Consider the following 14,226-nt stretch of genomic DNA (forward strand, 5'->3'; position numbering starts at 1 on the left):
ATGCTACAACTAAGAGTTCACATGCTGCAACTAAAGATCCCGCATGTCACAACTAAGACCTGCTGCAGCCAAATAAATAAGTAAATATTTTTTAAAATCTGTTAAGGTAGCAGTGAAAGTGAAAAATGAGTCGCTCAGTTGTGTCTGACTCTTTTGTGACCCTATGGATACACCAGGGTCCTCTGTCCATGGAATTCTCCAGGAAAGAATTCTCCCACTGGAGGGGGTAGCCATTCTCTTCTCCAGGGAGATCTTGCCAACCCAGGGATCAAACTCAGGTCTCCCGCATTGCAGGCGAATTCTTTACCATCTGAGCCAACAGAGAAGCCCAAGAAGACTGGAGTGGGTAGCCTATCCCTTCTCTAAGGGATCTTCCCAACCCAGGAATCAAACTGAGGTCTCCTACATTGCAGGTGGATTCTTTAGCAACAGAGCTACCAGTGAAGCCTGGCAGATCTCATGTTAAATGTTCTTACCATAATTTTTAAAAGGTGAGGGGAAGATATGAAGGGGATAAAGAGAGGCAGGTAACAAGAAGAGGATATAGATACAACATGTAATTTTTCCAAGATGGACAATTTGAGTATGTTTACATGCTGAGGATAAAACCCAGAAGAGAGGGAGAGATTGAGGTTAAAGAGAAACACTAATCAATGGCTGTGTAGAACCATGGCAAAGATGCAAGCCCCAGAGTCAGACTGCCTGCTTAAATTCCTGCTTTCACTGAGTTCTGTCTGTGCAGTCTTGGGAAACTGACCTAACCTTTTTGTGCCTCAGTTATCTTTCTAAAAATCCCCTTCTCCTCCTGCCTCCTTCAATCTTTCCCAGCAGCAGGGTCTTTTCTAATGAGTCAGCACTTCAAATTAGGTGGCCAAAGTATTGGAGTTTCAGCTTCAGCATCAGTCCTTCCAATGAATATTCAGGGTTGATTTCCTTTAGGATTGACTGGTTTGATCTCTTTGCAGTCCAAGGGACTCTCAAGAGTCTTCTCCAACACCACAGTTCAAAAAAAGATAACTGAGGCACATATCTTGTTTGTTTTTTGGCTGTACTGGGTCTTAATTGTGGCACGGAGGATCTTGGATCTTCATTTCATTGTGTGGGATCTTCAGTTGAGGCATGCGAACTCTTAGTTGTGCTATGTGGAATCTAGTTCCCTGACCAGGAATTGAACCTAGGCCCGCTTCACTGGGAGCACAGAGTTTTAGCCTCTAGACCACCAGGGAAGTCCCCATGAATTCCATTTTTGTGTGTGTGTATGTGTGCAAAATTAGGATGTTGATGGAGCCTACAATAGATTTTACGAGAACTAAATGGTAAAGCAATTAGAACAGTACATCATAAGCACTAAATACGTGTTGTTGTTGTTGTTGTTGTTCAGTCGCTCAGTCATGTCCAACTCTTTTCGACTCCATGGAGTGCAGCACGCCAGGTTTCCCTGTCTTTCACCATGTCCTGGAGCTTGCTCAAACTCATGTCCATTGAGTTGGTGATGCCATCCAGCCATCTCTTCCTCTGTCGTCCCCTTCTCCTCCTGCCTTCAATCTTTCCCAGCAGCAGGGTCTTTTCTAATGAGTCAGCACTTCAAATCAGGTGGCCAAAGTATTGGAGTTTCAGCTTTAGCATCAGTCCTTCCAATGAATATTCAGGGTTGATTTCCTTTAGGATTGACTGGTTTGATCTCTTTGCAGTCCAAGGGACTCTCAAGAGTCTTCTCCAACACCACAGTTCAAAAGCATCAATTCTTTGACGTTCAGCCTTCTTTATCATCCACCTCTCACAACCATACATGACTACTGTAAAAACCATAGCTTTGACTATATGGACCTTTGTTGACAAAGTAATGTCTCTGCTTATTAATATGCTGTCACATGGTGTACTCTGCATATAAGTTAAATAATCAGGGTGACAATATACAGCCTTAACATACTTCTTTCCCAATTTGGAACCAGTCCATTGTTCCATGTCTGATTCTAACTGTTGCTTCTTGACCTGCATACAAGTTTCTCAGGAAGCAGGTAAGATGGTCTGGTATTCCCATCTCTTTAAGAATTTTCCACAGTTTGTGGTGATCCACACAGTCTAAATCTTTAGTATAGTCAATGAAGCAGAAGTAGATGTTTTTCTTGAATTCAGTTGCTTTTTCAATGATCCAGCGGATGTTGGCAATTTGATCTCTGTTTCCTCTGCCTTTTCTAAATCCAACTTGAACATCTGGAAGTTCTTGGTTGACATAATATTAAAGCCTAGCTTGGAGAATTTTCAGCATTACTTTTCTAGCATGTGAACTGAGTGTATTTGTGCAGTGGTTTGAGCATTCTTTGGCATTGCCTTTCTTTGGTTGACCTTTTCCAGTCCTGTGGCCACTACTGAGTTTTCCAAATTTGCTGGCATAATGAGTGCAACACTTTCACAGCATCATCTTTTAGAATTTGAAATAACTCAGCTGGAATTCTATCACCTCCACTGCTGTGTTCACAGTGATGCTTCCTAAGGCCCACTTGACTTGGCATTCCAGGATGTCTGGCTCTAGGTGAGTGATCACACCATTGTGGTTATCTAGGTCATTAAGATCTTTTTGTATAGTTCTTCTGTGTATTCTTGCCACCTCTTCTTAATATATTCTGCTTCTGTTAGGTCCATACCATTTCTGTCCTTTATTGTGCCCATCTTAGCATGAAATGTTCCCTTGATATCTCTAATTTTCTTAAGAGATCTCTAGTCTTTCCCATTCCATTGTTTTCCTCTATTTCTTTGCACTGATCACTTAGGAAGGATTTCTTATCTCTCCTTGCTATTCTTTGGAGCTCTGCATTCAAATGGGTATATCTTTTCTCCTTTGCCTTTAGCTTCTCTTCTTTTCTCAGCTATTTGTAAGGCCTCCTCAGACAACCATTTTGCCTTTTTGCATTTCTTTTTCTTGGGCATGGTTTTGATCACTGCCTCCTGTACAATGTTAGGAACCTCTGTCCATAGTTCTTCAGACACTCTATCAGATCTAATCCTTTGAATCTATTTGTCACTTCTACTGTATAATCATAAGGGATTTGATTTAAATCATACCTGAATGGCCTAGTGGTTTTCCCTACTTTCTTAAATTTAAGTCTGAATTTTGCAGTAAGGAGTTCATGATTTGAGCCACAGTCAGCTCCTGATCTTGTTTTTGCTGACTGTGTATCTTGTTTTTGCTGACTGTGTAGAGCTTCTCCATCTTCTGCTATAAAGAATATAATCAGTCTGATTTCAATATTGACTATCTGGTGATATCCATGTATAGTGTCTCTTGTGTTGTTGGAAGAAGGTGTTTGCTACGACCGTGAGTGAATGAAAGTCACTCAGTTGTGCCCAACTCTTTGCAACCCCATGGACTATACAGTCCATGGAATTCTCCAGCCCAGAATACTGGAGTGAGTAGCCTTTCCCTTTTCCAGGGGATCTTCCCCATCCAGGGATCGAACCCACGTCTCTCACATTGCAGGAGGATTCTTTACCATCTGAGCCACCAGGGAAGCCCAAGAATACTGGAGTGGATAGCCTATCCCTACTCCAGCAAATCTTCCCAACCCCAGAATCGAACCGCGGAATGCGATTCATGGGGTCACAAAGAGTCGGACACGACCTAGCGACTAACACTTTCAACATAGTATGGTACTCTATAGCCTATCGTGTTAGCTGAGTACCTCAGATAACTTGGACTTATGAACACATTCTCAGAACAGAACTGATTTGTATGTAGGGGACTCACCGTTTTCTAGATGGAAGGAAACAGAGTACAGGACTTTGGGATATTGGCAAGAGGGTGTTTGATAAAATGGACCAATATTTAGTTGTGTTAATTGCTCAGTCATGGCTGACTTTTTCAACCCTGTGGACTGTAGCCCGCCAGGTTCCTTGATCCATGGAATTCTCCAGGCAAGAATACTAGAATGGGTAGCCATTCTGTTCTCCAGGGGATCTTCCAGATCCAGGGATTAAACCCGAGTCTCCCTCATTGCAGGCGATTTCTTTACTGAGCTTCTCTTGTGGCTCAACTGGTAAAGAATCTGCCTGCAGTGCCAGAAACCTGGGTTCGATCCCTGGGTTGGGAAGGTCCCCTGGAGGAGGGAAAGGCTACCCACTCCAGTATTTTGGCCAGGAGAATTCCATGGACTGTATAATCCATGGGGTCACAAAGAGTCGGACACGACTGAGTGACTTTCACTTCCACTTTGTTTACTGTCTGAGTCACCAGGGAAGCCCACTGAGTTAATTTATACCAAAGCATCAAGAAGAGTACCTGATATATAGGGTACACTCTCAAATAGTTATTCATTCATTCATTTTGATTCATTGTTATTGGTTGCTATAGACATGTACATGTGTGTTCAGTCATGTCCGACTCTTTGTAACCCCATAGACTGTAGCCTCCACCCCACCCCCAGGCTCTTCTGTCCATGGGATTTGCCAGGCAAGAATACTGGAGGGCATTGCCGTTTTCTCCTCCATGGGATCTTCCTGAACCAGGGATTGAACCTGTGACTACTGTGTTTCCTACACTGCAGGCAGATTCCTTATCACTGAGCCATGGAGGTTGGTAGATACGCTGATAAAATTAAAATGCTAATAGAGAAAACAATACAATGCACCTGGGTATTGAAAAACACTCTTCATTCAAGAAGGTGTTCTCTTGGGGAGATTATATAATATGAAAGAGTTTCTGCATGAGGAAATGCTGGAAGACCTCTGCTTTTCCTTATTCAGTACTAGCTGTGCACCAACAGCAGTACCCGTGGGCCAAGAGCATCCCACAGTCTGTTATTCTGGCAACAGGCTTTATTTTGTGGCTTGGGCCTGAGTCAGAACTCTGCAGCATCAGAGCCCCTTTAACCACCTGCCTCATGGACAGGATTCATGCCTGAATCCATGACAGGCACTTCTCAGCGAAGCGGAGCTGAGCTGTGCTGAGTGATGCTGTTGACCTGATGAGTAAAGCCAGTTTTTGACTCATCCCATGGGGAAAGATCTTGATCTTGATCCCATGGGGATCTCCATCTTGATCCCATGGGGAAAGATGACAGAGGAGACCCTCAGCCTGGCCGAGATACTGACCAGGTGTGACCTTGGTCCTGGGGAAGGGCACACAGGTTTTCCAGGTACCTGTTGTGTGCTAAGCCCTTTGGCATGAACCGTCTAGGATTCACCTTCTTTTATACTCAAAACAATCCTGGTGGGTCAACGTTAGGTGAGCCTCCCAACCTCCTTTTAGGCTTTTTATCTGGGAATTGGGCTTCCCAGGTAGCTCAGTGGTAAAGAATCCACCTGCCAAGCAGGAGACACAGGTTTGACCCCTGGGTCAGGAATATCCCCTGGAGAAGGAAATGGCAACCCACTCCAGTATTCTTGTCTGGAGAATCCAATGGACAGAGGAGCCAGTTCATGGGCTACAGTTCATGGGGTCTGAAGAGCCAGACATGACTGAGTAACTAAACAGCAGCAGCATCTGGAAATTGAGAGCATAAACATCAGCAGTTTTCAGCCTGGGCTCTGAAGCCCCAGGTTTACTTGGAGATGCCACAGGAGTGACCAGGGGTAGCAGAAGGGGACTGGCAGGTTCAGCCCAGTCCTTTTCTTCACTCTGACCCACTCTATAGACTGGAGTACCCCATACACTCTTGTCTGAAGAATGACTTTTACATTTAAAAGTCTCACAGGTCTCTGTGATCTCTAAACTCCTACCCATGATCTGTCCTGCGAATGCTCTTTGTGGCTTTGCATTTGAACCTCTTTCTCTCTGTCTCAGTGTCCCCGTGTGTAGAAGGAGGGTTTGGATAAGATAAGCTCTGGGCTCTGTGAGCCTGAGAGTGATTGTTGTTGTTCAGTTGCTAAGTTGCGTCTGACTCTTTGCAACCCTCATGGACTGTAGCACGCCAGGCTTCCCTGTCCCTCACCGTCTCCCAGAGTTTGCTCAAACTCATGTTGGTTGAGTCAGTGATGCCATCCAACCATCTCATCCTCTGTTGTCCCCTTCTCCTCCTGCCTCCAATCTTTCCCAGATCAGGGTCTTTTCAAATGACTCCGCTCTTCACATCGGGTGGCCAAAGTATTGGAGCTTCAGGAGGGTGTGGTAAACACTTGATCCCTCCATGTGGCCGGCACCCTGGAAGGGCCAGTTACATCAAATGATGATCTCGCCATCTGTCCTGCTTCACGGACATCGTGGCTCAGTTCCAGGACTTGTGTCTTGCTCCACTTGTCTGCAGCAAGTCCCATTGCCTCTTCCTATTTCCTTTCTCTTCCAGGGACCCACGACGTGGTGGCTAAACCCAGTCCAGTCGCCACTCGTCAGCCGAGGGCCAGAGATCAGGAAAGGAAGAAGGGCAGCTTTACCTCCTCCCTGAGGATGGAGCCTCACAGCCGTTCCGGAAAGAGCAGAAAATCCACCAAGTTGCGGTCCATCTCCCGCTCCCTGATCCTCTGTAACGCCCAGACCAGCGATGACAGCTCAAGCCCTGACGAGAGATACCCTGACCCCTTTGAGATTTCCCTGGGCCAGGACAAGGAGGGAATTTTCCACTCATCTGTGCAGCTGGCAGACACGTCAGAGGCTGTGCCCCGCAGCATTCCTGACCTCACACTGTCCTCTGAGGCCACACAACTCCAGGCAGCTGGGAACGATCGAGGCAAGGCCTGCAGGAGGATGTTCTTTACGAAGGTGCGCCAGGGTGTGTGTGGGGCGGGAGGAATCCCAGATGGCTCCTGGGGCCATGAATGAAAGTCAACACATCGTCCTAGTCCAAAGTCAGGGAGGCAGCAAGTTCGCATTCTGAACAAGAGCAGGGAAAAGTTGGGGCAGCACCCACTGGAACAATAACAATGAGTCAGGCTCAGTTGACTTTCCTGCCTAAAAGATTCATGAAGATACTGTGTAAGCTCCCCCCACCCAGGTAAACTGAGCCTAGATCCCTGCTGGAAAATGCCAGGTGCTATACACTGGGGAGGTCATGGCTCCAGAGAGGCAGCTCGATTCACACCAGTCAAGAGCCTGATATTAATAGAAGCTGACTTACAGGGCCCAGACCCGGCAGGAGCCCATATGTTGAGCAGGGCAAGGACTACAGGCTGAGTGAGTCTGCACTGGAATGCCAACCTTGAGCGTTCTCCAGGTGCCCCCTGCCAGTTCCAACACAGGTGTGAATGAGGGATGGTCAGCAGAGCCACAGGGAAGCAGGAGAAGGGAAACTAAGTAGAGTTTGCTATGCTTAGTCACTAAGTCACGTCCAGCTCTTTGCAACTCCATGGACTGTAGCCCGCCAGGCCCCTCTGCACATGGGATTCTCCAGGCAAGAATATTGGAGTGGGTTGCCATGCCCTCCTCCAGGGGATCTTCCCTACCCAGGGATCAAACCCGGGTCTCCTGCATTGGCAAATGGTTTCTTTACCCTCTGAGCCACCAGCGAAGCCCATGGGTACACTTAGTCAATGTTTACAGAGTACCAACCCAGATTCGGCACTGTTCTATAGAGTTGGCAGACTCAGTCCCTGCCTGTGGGCAACTTTTATTCTAGTGGGGCGAATACTGATGTTAACAACTCAGCATGTGATAAAATATTCAATAGTGAAGAAATATGAAGCAGAATAAAGGGATAGAGAGGGAGATGAGGAGGGGTCCCTGCCCTTTTTGAAAAGGTGATCATAAAGGCTTCTCTAAAGAAGGGACATTCAGGACCTGAATGAAGAGAGCAGAGAAGTGAGTCATATGAACATCTGGGGGAAGAACATCCAGGCAGAGGGAACAGCATGTGCAAAGACAGGAAGAGGAGAGTGTGCACAGGGTATCCAGGGAAGAGGGGAGTGGGGAGGATGGAGTCGGGACGGGAGCCAGTGTCCACCAGACATGGAGCTTTACTCTCAGAAGGATGGGAAAACATGGGAAGACGGAGCAGGGGTGCTGGTGGTTTAATTGCTAAGTCAAATCCAACTCTTTGCAACCCCAGGGACTGTAGCCCACCAGGCTCCTTTGTCCGTGGAATTTCCCAGGCAAGAATACTGCAGTGGGTGGCCATTTCCTTCTCCAGGGGATCTTCCCGATCCCGGGATCGAACCCGCATCTCCTGCATTGCAGGTGGTCTGTTGCAGGCAGATTCTTTACCAACTGAGCCACCTCAATAATTTTAACAAGCCCTCTGGCTCCAGAGCAGAGAGTGGAGCCTAGGGAGGCCAGTGAGCAGAACTTTGACCATAACCCAAGCCAGAAGTGATGTGGCTTTTTGAGCAGGTCATGGCAGTGGTACTGTGGATGGTCAGGGTAGGTATTTACTTTCAAGGCACAGCTAGCACCATTTGTCCATGGGAGGATGAAATGTGGCAAGTTTAACTGCAAGTTCTGCCCTGAACAATCCCAGGGGAGGAAGATGGTGTGTTCTAAGATGGGAAATATTCAGAGCTGCAGAAATGACCAGTAAAAGGTGAGATGCCACCAGAAGGACATAGGATTTGGCAACACGGGAGTGGGTGGGAGAGACTCCCAGGTGGAGGGAACTGCATGAGCAGAGATGCAGCAATGAGGAGGCCCCAGTGCTGATGCATGGGCTCCATGCACAGAATGGTGTGTCTGGAGCTATGTTCTGGGAGCCTGTCTAGTGGCAGGATGCTGGAGACCTGGGGAGGCCAGATGAATGGGCAAAGGGCAGGAGACTGGCAAGGGGTCCGGGGCAAGCCTCACCTTCTCGTCTCTCTGTGAGTCACGTGTGCACTAAATACTTTGGTTTAGACAGTGTTTTCACAGTTCTATCTCACTGACCCTTTCCAGGGAAGGAGATCACAGCAGCATTTGTATGTCAGGGGCAGGGGGATGAAGTACGGCCTAGGGGCTGGAGGTGTGGGCTCATTAGTCTGATTGCTTGGGTTCGAGTCCAACTTTCCCAATTAGTAAACTGTGTGTTCCTGGAAAATTCACTTTACCTTTTTAAATTTTTAAAAATATATATTGAAGTATAGTTGATAAACTGGAGGAGGGCATGGCAATCCACTCCAGTATTCACGCCTGGAGAATCACCATGGACAGAGCAGACTGGCAGACTTCAGTCTTTGGGGTTGCAAAGAGTCGGGCATGACTGAACGACTAAGCACATAGCTGATAAACAGTGTTATGACATTAATAGTGTCAGCTTTACGGCACAGTGATCACACATGCAGATGTATCTGCATGCTAAGTCTCTTCACTCGTGTCCTACTCTTTGCAATCCTGTGGACTGGAGCCTGCCAGGGTCCTCTGTCCATAGGATTCTCTAGGCAAGAATACTGGAGTGGGTTGCCATTTCCTTTTCCAGGGGATCTTCGTGACTCAAGGATCAAACCTGTGTCTCTCATGTCACCTGCATTGGCAGGTGGATTCTTTTACCACAAGTGCCACCTGGGAAGCCCCTATACATGTATCTATTCTTTTCCAAATTCTTTTCCCATCTAGGTTGTTACATAATATTGAAAAAGAGTTTCCTGTGCTACACAGTAGGTCCTTACTGATTGCTTTAACTTTTTGTGTGTCCGTTTGCTCATCTATGAGATGGAGACTTTTAGTATGATACATACTTCAGATGAGTTTTATGAGGATACAGTTATAAGTATTTACACAAGAAAATCCACCATGCAATGCACATTGTTGTTGTTGTTTAGTCGCTAAGCTGTGTCAGACTCTTTTGCAACCAGATGAACTGTAGACTCCTCTGTCCATGGGATTCTCCAGGAAAGGATACTGGAGTGAGTTGCCATTTCCTCCTTCAGGGGATCTTCCAGACCCAGGGATCAAACCCACGTCTCCTGCATTGCAGGCAGATTCTTTAACATCTGAGCCACCGTCCTGTGTCAAAAGTGCCAGGGTAGAAAGGTCCAAGTTGACAGCTGGTCCCAGTGTCCTTTCCTAGAGGAGCCTCTGTGTCCTCAGGAACACCCCCGCCCTGTCCCTCCTCGCAGGGACTCACTACTCCCCGCCCTGGCTCCTACCCTGCCCTGCACCCAGGCGTGACTCCATTGGCCCAGGGGGACTCATCAGCCTCCAGCAATGCCATGGTTACACTGATTTCAAAACAACGTCTGGAAAGAGGCCCTATGACATCATGCCTGTCTCTAGAAACGCCTAATATGAAAATTAAAAAAGAGGAAGTTAGATAAACAGCCAACTGAAAAAAGGAATAAAAGCCTTATTGGATGTGTTGTGTTTGGCACGACCAGGACTAAGTCAGTCACCGCCCAGGGATGTGCCAGAGCTGGGCAGGGACGTGTAGAATCTGAAGCAGACATTTGGATCTGTGCTGTGCATTGAGGGTCCAAAGGGGCTTCTTCTTCAGGGTAGCGTCCAGAGCCCTGGGGAAGAGTGTTCAAAGTCAGATTCCCCAACCTAGTAAATAGAAACTCAATGTATCAGACCTAGACTTTATCTTTTATGATTTTTTAATGGACTTTTCTTAAAAAAATCTTTAATACATATTTTATTTAATCCAATATATCTAAAACATTATTTCATTAATATAAAATTATTATCAAATGATATCAAATAATTATCAAAGTATTTTACATCTCTTTTTTCATACTAAGTCTTTTGAAACTAGGCATATTACTTACATAACATCTCAGTTTGGACTAAGAACATTTCTTTTTTTTATCTCTTTCTTATTTTTTAAATTATGAAGTATGGTAACACATTTAAAAGAGACTTGGAAAATACAGAACAAAGTTACAGATAGTCCTACTATATATTGCAATTATTTTTTTAAGTAGATAAATTAAGATTTTTAGTTGGGGTTTCCAGAGAAGGAAATGGCAACCCAGTCCAGTACTCTTGCCTGGAAAATCCCATGGACGGAGGAGCCTGGTAGGCTGCAGTCCATGGGGTCGCTAAGGGTCAGACTGAGCAACTTCACTTTCACTTTTCACCTTCATGCATTAGGGAAGGAAATGGCAACCCACTCCAGTGTTCTTGCTGGAGAATCCCGGGGACGGGGGAGCCTGGTGGGCTACCATCTATGGGGTCACAGAGTCGGACACGACTGAAGCGACTTAGCAGCAGCAACAGTTGGGGTTTCAGTATCAAACTCTGAAAAATTAATAGAATGAATATACAGAAAAGTAGAAGGATATGGTAGACCTGAAAATCACCCTGAACCAGTTCAACATAATTAAGATTTATATAATTTTCACACAACAGTAGCATACAAATTCTATTCAAGTTCCCATGGACTATAAACTAGGACACACTCGAACATATCCAGGGACATAAAACAAGGTGCAAACATTTCATAAACCTAGACTTTTCAAAGGAAGGAATGCACAGACTCCTCGGCTACTCCAGACCCACTGTCTTTTTCCAAATGGGAAGAGTGTTTTTAAATGCCCTCTAAGTGGAATATGGAATGCATCGAGAGGTTGGCATTGGTACGTATACACTACTGATACTATGTGTAAAATAGCTAACTAACTAGTGAGAACCTACTGGACAGCACAGGAAGCACTATTCAGTGCTCTGTAGTGACCTAAATGGAAAGGAAATCCAAAAAGGAAATCCATATGGACATGAATTTGAGCAAAGCCCTGGAGATATTGAAGGAGGAGGAGCCTAACATGCTGTAGTCCATGGGATCAAAACGATTCGGACATGACTTAGCAACTGAACAACAAAATGTGAATGTATAGCTAATTCACTTTGTTGTACAGCAGAAAATGACACAACATTGTAAAACAGCTATATTCCAATAAATTTTTTTTTCAAATTAAAAACATTAAAGTTATAAATCAAGGTAAAATATTTTTTAAGATATATGTTCTATCCTTCTTCCTTGACAAGCGCAAGTACTTGGGCAACCAAGGTCAAATAAGTTCTTGGATTTTTTTCTCTCTCTTTCTTTTTTAAAATTGTGTTTTATTTGGCTGCTCCAGGTCTTAGTTGGGGCACACAGGGTCTTATAGTTATGGCATGTGGGGATGCAGCTCCCTGACCAGGGATCAAACCCGGGCCCCCTGCATTAAGAGCACAGACCTACTGGACCACCAGAGCAGTCCCTGCTATTGGATTTCTCAGTGTTCTGCACTAGGATGGGGGGCCCTGGCTCTTGGCCACCGGCCATGTCCTCCTTCTCCTTGTACCCCCTGCACTGCCCAATACCACAAGAGGTCTTACCTGCAAGCACGTGGACACCTGCAATTCTCTAATCTAGGAAGTAACCACCCTGGCATCTCTCCAGCCTCAGACTGTACACAGAGTGGTATTATTTGCTCTCGATCGGATAGATCCAGGGGAGAGAGACTATGGGGTTGGGGACACAAAGGTCTCTGGATGCAGTCTGACCCCTCCCGTCTCATTTGTTTCTCAGTTTCTCTCTAGCTAAGTACTAGCAGATCACCAAAGAGGCCTGAAGCAGTGTTTATCCATCTGAGAGCTGGCGCTCTTCATGGCACTGGATGAGATTGGGTACTGGCACATGCTAGTGACTCTATAAATACTGTGGAAAGAATGGTTGCGTAAATGAACATAATGAGGCCACCCTTGATGTCGAGCTTCTATTGACATAGCCTGAGCTTGCATTGGGTTTTTTTTGGGGGGCGCCAACCCATGGGTTTACATTGGACATTGCTTTTGGCATTCCCACTGGTTGGGGTCTGGAGTTGCTGGACACTCCTTCTGGGAATAGGGCGGCAGCAGATGAGACCAGACCTGGGGCAGGTCCTCCCTTTGGGGCCGCCTTCCTAAGAGGACTCAGGATGCTTTGATCCACATGGGAACAGCCTTCGTTTTGTGGAAGACCCTGCTTCTCTTTATGAATTCAAATTACTGGTTAGGGCAAGTCATCACTCGCGCAGAGTGACTCAGGAGGCACTGAGGCCGGAGCAGCCGTCTCAGTCTCTGGCATGTGCTGTCGGGTGGAGAGAGGGCGGTCAGGGCCCTCCGGGAGCAGACGGGTCCCTTCATTTAGCTGCCTGTGAGCCCGCTCAGCCTGTGGCTTTGAGGCCCAGGCTTCCTTGGCAAGTGGGAAACCCAATCCTTTGGCCGCCTGCCCCTTCCTGCCACAGAAGAGCAGCTTGTGGAGACTGAGAGCAGCCCCTGGGAGGGATGCTCAGGGCTCCAGGACTCCCACGGAGCCAGCCGCATCCCCAGTGTGGGGGGAGAATGGGGAGGGAGCCTAGGTGGTCCACGTGCAGGAAGCGGGAGGGGCGGCCCACAGGTACAGTTTGGGGCACTTGCCGCTTCCAAAACTTCATGTGATTTCTGGTCGCTGTTGCTGTTGTCAAAGCATCTGGACCTATTTGCCTGGAAGCTGGTCTTTTGAGTTTCATTAGTTCTGACAGGACACCATTTGGTTAGGGAAAAGGGGGTTGGTGGAAAGAAAAGCGAAGAGAAGAAGGGGTATTGTGAAGTAGCAATAAACAAAGCATCTACCTTTCCTACTCTGTGTTCTTTCTTTTTTTTTTTTTTTTTGAAGTTTTTTTTTTTAATGTGGACCATTTTTTAAAAATCGTTATTGAATTTGTTACAACATTGCTTCTGTTTTATGTTTTGTTTTGTTTTGGCCATGGGCCAGGTAGGATCATAGCTCACCAGTCAGTTTAGTCACTCAATCGTGTCCAACTCTTTGCAACACCATGGACTGCAGCAAGCCAGGCTTCCCTGTCCATCACCAACTCCTGGAGCTTGCTCAAACTCATGTCCATTGAGTCAGTGATGCCATCCAACTCTCATCCTCTGTTGTCCCCTTCTTCTCCGCAACCAGGGATCAAACCTAACCAGGGATCAAACCCACATGCCCTGCTAAGTCTTAGCTACTGGACCACCAGGGAAGCCCTCCTACTCTGTTTTCACTATGGCTCTTCATATGTACATTTCAAACCACCTAAAGCTTCTCTTTATTCTTTGTATCCAGCCCCCTGGTTACTGGGATTCCCAGATGGCTCAGTGGTAAAGATGTTAGGCCTGAAGTCTGCCACTTTATGACAGTAAGTCACCTTACTCTCCCCCTTCACATATGAACCTTCAACTTGTGAACTTCCGAAGATGCAAACGTACATGCTCATGTCCCATTGCATAAGCTAGTTCACGCGTCTGGCGTACACTGTCACATGTGTGCATCCTCTACAAGTGGTTGTGCTTGTGTGCAATTTTACTGTATAGTACTGTATGAATGGCATCACTGACTCAATGGACATGAGTTTGAGTAAACTCTGGGAGTTGGTGATGGACAGGGAAGCCTGGCGTGCTGCAGT

The 14,226-nt window shown here is 46.4% G+C and overlaps 1 protein-coding gene across 6 annotated transcripts in view; it reads left to right on the forward strand.

Annotated features, from left to right (window-relative positions):
• IL16 (interleukin 16) overlaps nucleotides 1-14,226 on the forward strand; it is a 126,344-nt gene that overhangs the window by 40,089 nt on the left and 72,029 nt on the right. For all 6 annotated transcript variants that reach the window (XM_061394608.1, XM_061394603.1, XM_061394606.1 and 3 more), the window contains one exon: nucleotides 6,279-6,691. In XM_061394608.1, coding sequence (XP_061250592.1) covers nucleotides 6,279-6,691 — 413 coding nt within the window. The remainder of the gene's footprint in view (nucleotides 1-6,278; nucleotides 6,692-14,226) is intronic.

Source organism: Bos javanicus, chromosome 21, assembly GCF_032452875.1.
Source record: "Bos javanicus breed banteng chromosome 21, ARS-OSU_banteng_1.0, whole genome shotgun sequence".
In the NCBI taxonomy this organism is placed as follows: Eukaryota; Metazoa; Chordata; class Mammalia; order Artiodactyla; family Bovidae; genus Bos; species Bos javanicus.